The 9,206-nt window shown below is 39.8% G+C and overlaps 1 protein-coding gene across 1 annotated transcript; it reads left to right on the top strand.

Moving 5' to 3' along the window:
• The first annotated feature begins 4,632 nt into the window (after positions 1 to 4,632).
• On the top strand, positions 4,633 to 7,048 carry bhlhe23 (basic helix-loop-helix family, member e23). Its single transcript, XM_063889865.1, has one exon. It carries the CDS (start codon positions 4,992 to 4,994, stop codon positions 5,676 to 5,678), a length of 687 nt encoding a protein of 228 aa, XP_063745935.1. The 5' UTR covers positions 4,633 to 4,991; the 3' UTR covers positions 5,679 to 7,048.
• The last annotated feature ends 2,158 nt before the right edge of the window (positions 7,049 to 9,206 follow it).

The following is a 9,206-nucleotide window of genomic DNA, read 5'->3' on the forward strand; positions in this document are numbered from 1 at the left end:
CACACTGTTGTTCGCCTGACATGAGCCCTTCACTGTCCACAATTTATTACGTATGCTCCAAAAAACTCTTTAAATAAAGTGGTGGTGAGAGGGTATGATGGTAAGATGGATAAGCAGATCCTATGCTTGCTCTGTCATTATATGGGGTATAAACAGGTCAAACATTTCTTGGATGGCTGCAGGGATTTATCCTGCAGCTATCCAAGAGATATTGAAACTCACCGGTGAATTGGTTCATGCATTTGTGGTGTCACTTTAAATATCCTATTTTGACTTTGGACAGAGTATGGCTGCGGCACCTTTAAGGGGTCCGAAAGGGACTCCTAAGTGGGTCAGAGTAAAAATATCTTCAACAATTATTCATGGTACCCCGCCTATCTCTACCATACCTCCACCCTCTGGAAAATCTGCATTGCACTGCAATGAGAGGAGACAAAATGGAGATGAGGAGTGAGGAGAGACAGGATCGAGAGAAGGTTGGGGTAAAAAGAGCAAAGTAAAAAGTGGGCACATGGTTTACTTATTGTGGCTTGGCTTGCTATGAAACGTGGGTGCAATGTGCAATGCACAAAGTACAATGTGTGCTGTACAAACACTTGCTTTGATGATCGATGCAAAAAAATTCCGACATTTGCTCTCTTGTTGACAGCAAGCATCCCAAAAAACACCAACACTGTACTCATCATTGCAAATGTCTGCCAAGACTGGCTGAATCAAACATGCACCAAAGCAGACTTCATCTATCTCATGTAACCTTCTGTCTGTTCAAAGATCAAGCAAAGGGTTTGGATTTAGTGGAAAGGTCTTTACAAAGCATACTTTGAAAAGATTGTGAAGATACAGTGTACACTCTCCTGTGAGTTGAGACATCGTTGGAATTTGGTAGCTTTGGGTTGGGCACTTAAGGTTGAATGAGTGTGAGTGCTTGTGGTTGTTTCGTTGTTGTGTGAATGCCTGTGTGAAAGACATCACTATTGGAGCAATGAATACAATCAAGGGCTGTGATTGGTTTCGAGGAAAACTAGATTCCAGCACACAATAAGGGTGTCATGGCTGCCAGGTCCCTGTAGGTCTGCACTGTAAATCCACACATTAATCAGAGCCGGCAGGGAGAGATCAAAGGAGCCTGTTCCATCTTTACTCAGAGCAGCACTTTGATGTGTGTGTGAGGGGGGGGGGAGAAGGAGTGTGTGTTTGGGAAAGGGGGAGAGTGGGGTTGAAAATAAGGATATGAGAGCCTGGAGAAAAAAAAACTTCTGTGTGGATGCTGCTGGTACTGCTGGGTCTGCATATAACATATTAGCAATAATCAGGACTTGGTGTCACTTTTAATATATCAACACAATTTAACAAGAAATACATGTGCATTCTTCTTAAAAATGCACCCAACCCGCTGCATTCAAAAGGAATAACAGCCAAATCACACATAACAGTGACTTAGGTTGGGATTGCACATTTACAGTATAGGTGCTTGGGAGTATCTGCATGTATTTATGGACATTTGTGCACACATGGGTTATCTTCTGGGTTATCTTCTGCAATAGAAAATACTTTCCTGCCCCATGGTGGTCCTCTTATGTCACTGCAATATACACTTAACCAAATGTGCTATGCCACCATTGTATGGCAACCTGAGCCTACAGTTGCCATGGCGACCCAGAGCTGCATCACAGGCTGTAAACGCATTGTGTATTATTAGTCGGTGTGTTGACACTTTGTGTTTCTTCCATTCTCTGTGAACCAGAAGCTTTTAGTCCTTAGTCCCCCCTGGAAAAACCTGACTCTGTGTACTGTCGTCAAGTGAACACTAGGGGATATCATCACAATGGACTGAGTGAGGAATTGTGTCTTATTGCCTACACTGGATACTTTATAATTCATAAAAACTGATGTTGATTGAGCTTGACAATGATTCAGAATTCTTATTAAAACAGACCTAAAGACAGTTACTTTTTCCTTGTGACCAGATGCTGTAAACAAACAGCATTTTAATTTGGCCAAAGTTATATTGACCTGGTTTTTGTGCATAATCAAGATATCGACCTGATAGAAATGACCAGATGTCCTCAGGTTATGTTTAATTGTTGTTTATTTTCTGATATATCAAAGAGTGGGTTGTCCATTCTGCATTTAAAGCAGGCCTATTTTATTTGTTAACTCATGGGCTTTTCTGCCATCTACTGGCCAAAGTGTGTTTTTATTATCTTGTGGGGGTTTGAGAAAAATTCATCACATGACAACAAGAAATCTTCGCTGCAGTGCTTAATCGATTACTGACCAAGCTCAGGCTAGTGTAAATGGTCCCCGTCCTTCACATACAAAATGGCACAAAATCAGAAACGTACCAACCAGGAGGAGATTCAAAATGATCACAAACAGATCAGAAACAACTAATAAAAGAGATCCAAAACAAAACGACTCATAATGTCTATAAAAAGCAACAAAACACCCAAACCAAGAGATGGCCACGGATAGACACAAAAACCACAGAAAGATGTTACAACTAAAAAGACACAAATCAACAACAGAAGAGACTGAACAACAAAGACCGACTCTGTCTTGCTCCTTTTTAAAAACATTTTTTTATTGGTCCCTCTTATATGAGTGCATTCATCTTGTGTTGCTGTCTCTTGAATAATCAATTCAACATTTTGATGTTCTTATTTGGTGTTTTACTGTTGTGTAATTTACTACAAGACTGTATTCAGCACTGGTGAACAAACACAACTACAGAGAAATGACAATAAAAACATTGAAATTCTTTCAAATCATGTTATTGATAATAACAATCAGGCATACCAACCACTACATGCAATGTTATGACTGTGTGAATCAAGTCAGGATGTCATGTAAGCTGTCAAAGACATTAAGAGTCAAATCCAAAAGTATAGTTGTGTAATATCTGGATGTGTGGTGCATCGACAGTTCAACACTTCAGGTGACAGCTTACCTTTAAATCTTGATTAAATATAAACAATTAAGTCATCAGGAGCTAAATTCCCATTAGTGGTTCATTTAAAATATGTCCGTTTTAATGACAGTCTAGTAATCACTATCTTATTTCAAGTGAGAAATCTAAAAATGATAACACAATTTGCATACTTACTAATAATTGCATTAGCAACAATATCAGATGTAAAAAAACAGACCAACACTCACTAAAATACTCTTTCTGAGATATTTATATAATGAGCACCACACATACAGTAAATATGTACCGACTTGAATAATAATTGATGTCAATGTGGTTTGGATGAATACAAAAGAGTATACATCTAATATGTTAAATTAACTAGCTATGAGTTGTTTCTGCCTCACACTTTTTCAAAAACAGCCATCAAGTGGAACAAAATGATCAACAAAACAAAAAAAAGGTTTCATCAGTTAGTGTTCACCTCAGATCCACAAGGTGGCACTATCATCTCAACATTTTCCCAAATATTGCATACAACCTGCAGAGATCCCAGCAAGCAGGAATCCATACAATTTGTAAAATCAAGCTAGATTGTTATAGTTTATCACACATGAAACCTCATACAACCTTATTTAACATTCACACTAAACGTTATTTTTGCATAAACTGGTGCATATATTTAACACAATCAGATGAAAATCACATAAACACATCTGATGGACAGACATCCCCCCAAAAAATGTAATTCTCCCTACTGGACACAGGGTGGCAGCCTTACCCTCTCTATTAAGTGTATTACTTAGAACACCTGTTTCTCAGCCTCAATAAAACTTTAACTTATAATTATATATACATTTGCTGTCATACGCCTTTGGATTCTTATAAAAAAAACTATCACTGATTCACTAATATTATGCATATAATATTGCTATTGTATTTTAAAAAGCATGCAGTTCAGTCGAGTTTTCTTTACACTTCTTATCACCTTTGGCATCCCTTATTTAAATGTGCAAAAGCCTGTGGGAAACCTAAATAATACTCTCTCATTAAAATGCATTAATAGCAGCTCATTGTGTGTATTAGATACACAGACAACATTGAAGTTGTTTGTCTAACTGATTTCTGACTGGAGTGAGATGCTACATTGCATGCATAGGTAGGTTTTTCCTGTGCTGAATCTGCTGGCATGCAGGGTGAATGCATTTCCCCCAATAAAAGGTTATTGATCTGTTAAGAGTATAGGCTGGAAAACTTCAGCCTTAGATGTCACTGCAAACTTGTCTATCTATGACTGCTGTATACATAAAGCAAATATTTTAGTCTGTATCATAAAGAACAGAACCTGGAGGTCACAACATCCTTACTTGGGTCTTCAAACATTCACTATGCATCCACCTTTCTGATACTGCCACTTAAGGGTCATGTTGTTTGTGACCTGTTCATTTTCTACTAAGAATATCAATTAAGTTTGAGTTTATCAAAAGAACCCGAAAGATTCCCAGATTTAAATGGGTTGTCATAGTGGACAATACAGTGTGGCTGGGCAGCGTGTCAGTTTGCGTTGCAATTATCACATTATGATTGAAATTGGGAGTAGACTCGCGCTCTTCCCGAGTTAATTAAAACGCCCCCCTGATTGGACGGGCGGATAATCCCGGCGGGCCTCGTGCTCCTACTAACTTGCGAGCAGGGCAGAGCGCGAGTCACAATCTGCCCAAGGCGAGGGAGGGCACGAAAGACGCGCGAGAGGAAACCGACCGTAGGGGGACAAGAGCGCTCCGATCTCAACGAGCACAATTAGAGAAGTGTTGTTGAACGTGGGCTCTGCGCGCAGCGAGGGGGGAGCGCAGAGTACAGAGGAGGTGAAAGCTTGTAGAGCTTCAGATTCACAGCCTCCTTCTTGAAGAGTCACTACACTGACAGAGGAAAGGAGTGAGAAGAGAGGAACTCCTAGAAAACAGCAACTCTTGGAGATAACTACGTGAGTACAGAATACAGTTTTCAAAACAAGAGTTAGGATAGAGAAACACGCGAAAGAGTAGACTTTTCCTGGTGAGAAACTGCTCTGGAAGAGAAAATGAATGTCAGCGAAGAGAACCTGCTCAAGTCCATCAGCAACGACGCGCTCCTCGACCTGACGCAGCGCTACGGCCAATCAGCCTTTGGGTTCGGCCCCGGCACAATTGCAGGGAGTCCCGGCCGGTTCCCCCTCACACCGGCCACTGACTTCCTCTCCGGCCAGACCGCGAAGTCCAACGAGAGCGGCGGAGAGCACACTAGCGACGACGAGGACGGTTTCGACTCGCTTGAGTCACGGAAGAGAGGCTCGCCATTTGGGGACGATAAGCCCGGGGGGCCCCTCGGCAAAAAGTCCAAAGAGCAGCGGTCCCTGCGGCTCAGCATCAACGCCCGGGAGAGGAGGAGGATGCATGACCTGAACGACGCATTGGATGGCCTGCGCGCTGTCATCCCCTACGCCCACAGCCCCTCGGTGAGAAAACTCTCCAAAATAGCCACTCTCCTCCTGGCCAAGAACTATATCCTGATGCAGGCTCAGGCTCTGGAGGAGATGAGGCGGCTGGTTGCGTACCTGAACCAGGGACAGACCATAACGTCACCTATCCCCACCGCCCTGGCGCCCTTCGGTCAGGGTGCTGCTGTCTACCCATTCTCGGGCTCTGCTCTTGCCACCCATGCCGAAAAGTGCACCACGTATTCCGGGACTCCGTCGAGTCTCTTCAAACATTGCAACGACAAGCCTTGATCTGCTTTAATTCTCTTTCCTGAACTTTTACCTTTACTGCACCCATGTCGGTTTTTCTCCCACTCTATTTTTTTTTTTTTTTTTTGTATTCTGTGGAAAGTTAAACAAGTTTAGTCTAATGCATAATCTTGAAATATGGTTAAGTAATTATATTGCAACGTTACATTCAGATTTACCAAACGTTACATGGAACATGAACAGTTTGGGCCTTCTTAAAAGATGAAGTGACTTTCTAGCTCGTACTTTACAAACACTGCAGGCCATGTCCAAATGACGAGTTTATGTACATTATAGGAAGATTAAGTTATCAACTTTTATTTGTAATCTATGCAACATTCAACAAAAACAACATGAAATGTGGAAATGCCAAGATATGCGACCTAATCTCGACCTTTATATGTAATAGGTTACAGCAATTATGAAAGGACTGCCCTCGTACTGATGCGATGTGAAGGAACAATGTGATATTGGCTGAAACGATGTGTCTGACACGTTTGTTTATTCTTAATGGTTTTAAGTTATTGCACATCTGACATGATTGTACAACTGTGAAAAATCAAATGCTCCAAGCCTGGTTATTCTAATGTTTATATAACTACAGCCTATTCATTGAAGAAGCGTTTTTGGTTGTGTTGCAACATGGATTTCATATATTGTTTATATGTCTTTATAATTAAAACACATATCTATGCTTTGACCGGGTTTGCTTCATTTCAACATCAATTTCTCAGCTTCTTTTTACATTACGAATACATTTAATAACGTTTAAAGGCTACACTAAAATGACCACTCAGCATTATATTATTTACATTAGGCAAATTAAAATTGTTATTTGAGAAAAGTGTTGCTTGTAATTATGGTGTGGAAATAACGTGATTAGAATCATTGATACACTTTTATCACATACAACGTAAAATGCCTGTTTAAAAAAACCCAAAAAGGTAAATTATGAAAATGAACCCTAAATTGAAGTCGAGGATCGATAAAAAAAAGGATAATTAAACAGTAACCTCTCAAACCGCTGAATTGATTCCCAGTTCTCACCCTCCCAAAATGAGTTGGCAACTTTCCTTTCTTGCCTCTGACATGAGGCGCTGGGTCTAACCGAGCTCAGACGGGCTGGTGGGGCCCGTTTGGCACGCAGTAGGGTCGGTGGCGCTGAGGGGAAGGGCGCAAAAGTCGCCCGGGGCACCCAGGACCTGTCTCTGGGTATTTGGGTGATTGCAGGCTTCCTTGGCGGGCTCTTATATCGTGGACAGCTATTAACACGATTTCAGCTCCTGTCTTCCTGCTCGAGTTAATGCAGTGAACGTTACAGGGCCAGTTTTATTTTGCTGGTTTTGACTTGTGAGTGGATGTATTTACAAAAGATTTGGTCATAGTGTAGTGTTTTTTATATTTCTGAAACCATAACTCTGTGTGAGTTTGCTGTCTAAATTGTGAAAGCAGTAATCTATATCTGGACACTTTCTTGGTATATGTGTCCATGATAGTCTTGGATGATGTTGGTGCTATATTGTTTCCATTGTTGTTGTTTTAGAAACATCATGTTTGAATTCAGGATTTTATTAGTATAAATAAAAATACATGGCTTGATAACAGGAAAGCATTTCTTCTTATGTTTGTAAAACCTCCAAATTAACCCCGGAGAAGTGGAAATTATTTTTTAAATATAATTCACAAAGTACAGAATCAGATTACATTGAATTATTAAATCAGCAAACATGTTTTCTTTTTGACACTAACTCCACAAAGTGTTGTCATTAAAATCATCTCTCTTTTTTAATAGTTTTTAACAAACATAAATCACTGCTATCAATCTAATTTGGGCTCCTCTTGTATAAGCCTACATTTATTTAATTCTTTACACATGCAGTTTTGAATAAATAAAAGTAGACATGTTGATCAGGCCAGCCTACTTATGCTAGTCAGAGACTGACTAAGTGATCCACCCAGTCTCTCTCTTAGAATTTAGCTGTATGTCACAACAACAGGCCACCCATGGCATCTTAAATTGGCCCTCTGATGACACATGTCTTGTCTGAGGTCCCACAAGACATTCAGGGCAGCGGGGATGAAATGTGACAAATGCTGCTGATGATGTGAGGGCTCGGGCTCTGCGCTCCATCAGTCTCCGCACAGCCTAATTGCCATAAATGAGGTGGTTGCCTTTTTGCACGGACGGTTGGGTGGTCACTTTTCCCCCCCTGTTGGCCTCTAATGTCGAGCTGCTGAAATATATGTTTTATTGTGTCACCTTATTAACTTAATGGCCATCAGAGTACATGGTGGCACTGTCATTTGGCTTGTAGGCTGAATCTATACATTAAGACAGATTTGTGATTCTACTGGTCACATGTTGGTGTTTCTTGACGCTTTAGCCTACAAATGATCTTCATTTCCCCCCGTGATGAGATAATTATGTAGCTTAGGGATGTGTAAGCGACATTTTCTTAGTATACTTTGCATTTCAGAGATGAACGCCTGCAGAGTATTGAAACAATATCATTAATTAGGTGTGTGTTTTTTTTGTTGAATTTGTTCATATTTTATCTGAATCACAACAGCAGATAATTATAATTTAAATGTTTAGATAAATGAAAACAAGCAAAAATTATGCATTACAGAGTGACACAAACATACAGGAAGTTGCTTTAAGCAATACAATTATTGTAATTGTACAAACACATTAATTTTGGGATGCAACAAAGCAAACAGATCAATGCCTCAAGATGCCCTGGGCATGCCCCTGCAGAAAGTCTGCCATGTGCGTCAAGATATACAAAATTAAAACACCAAATGAGCATGTCCAAACACTTAATCGCTGCAGTAATTTTTTTTAAAAGTCTTGAAAAAATCATGATAATGTAGAAATAAATGCAATACAATTCACAGAGTAAGACACATTTTCACAATTATAATATCCTAATGAAAAACCTTCCATAGCATCTAATTGAATTGTTAAACCAAGAGACATTTTGACCTGCATCGTACCTGTCTGCTTCTCGGTGCAGCAGATACTGCTCATAATAATATCTGCATGTATAATGTCACGTTACTGTCACACTTGCTGGCATTTGTTACATGAGGGGTTTTTAAAAAACACCAAAAAATTCATGCAGTTTAAACTGTCAACCCACTTTTGTGTCAGATATAAGGACATTTTTTAGAATGATTAATGTACAGTATTTGTTGTAACAATGACAACTTCTCCTGCAAGCACATTTTTTACACAACTACAACTGCTTTTCCCTAAATTGCCATTCAGTATCTTTCATACGTCTGCCCACAGGAGTCATACTTGTTGACAAATAAAATTATGAACACCTCAGTTACGTTATAGTGTGTGATTTAACATGTAATGTTTATATAGGCCTACTGGTTATAAATGCTCAAAAGATTAAGACTAAATAGGATAAATATATAATATATTGAAACAGTATAACACAGAGAAATCATGCTGCTTATTCTTACCTTTTGTCTGTTTTTGACAGTGTCTTTATGCAGACAAACACACAGCACTACAAT

The sequence above is a fragment of the Eleginops maclovinus genome, chromosome 1, assembly GCF_036324505.1.
Source record: "Eleginops maclovinus isolate JMC-PN-2008 ecotype Puerto Natales chromosome 1, JC_Emac_rtc_rv5, whole genome shotgun sequence".
Taxonomy (NCBI): Eukaryota; Metazoa; Chordata; class Actinopteri; order Perciformes; family Eleginopidae; genus Eleginops; species Eleginops maclovinus.

Coding starts and splice junctions, on each gene's coding strand:
- bhlhe23 (XM_063889865.1), top strand. CDS start 4,992: ATGAATGTCAGCGAAGAGAACCTGCTCAAGTCCATCAGCAACGACGCG.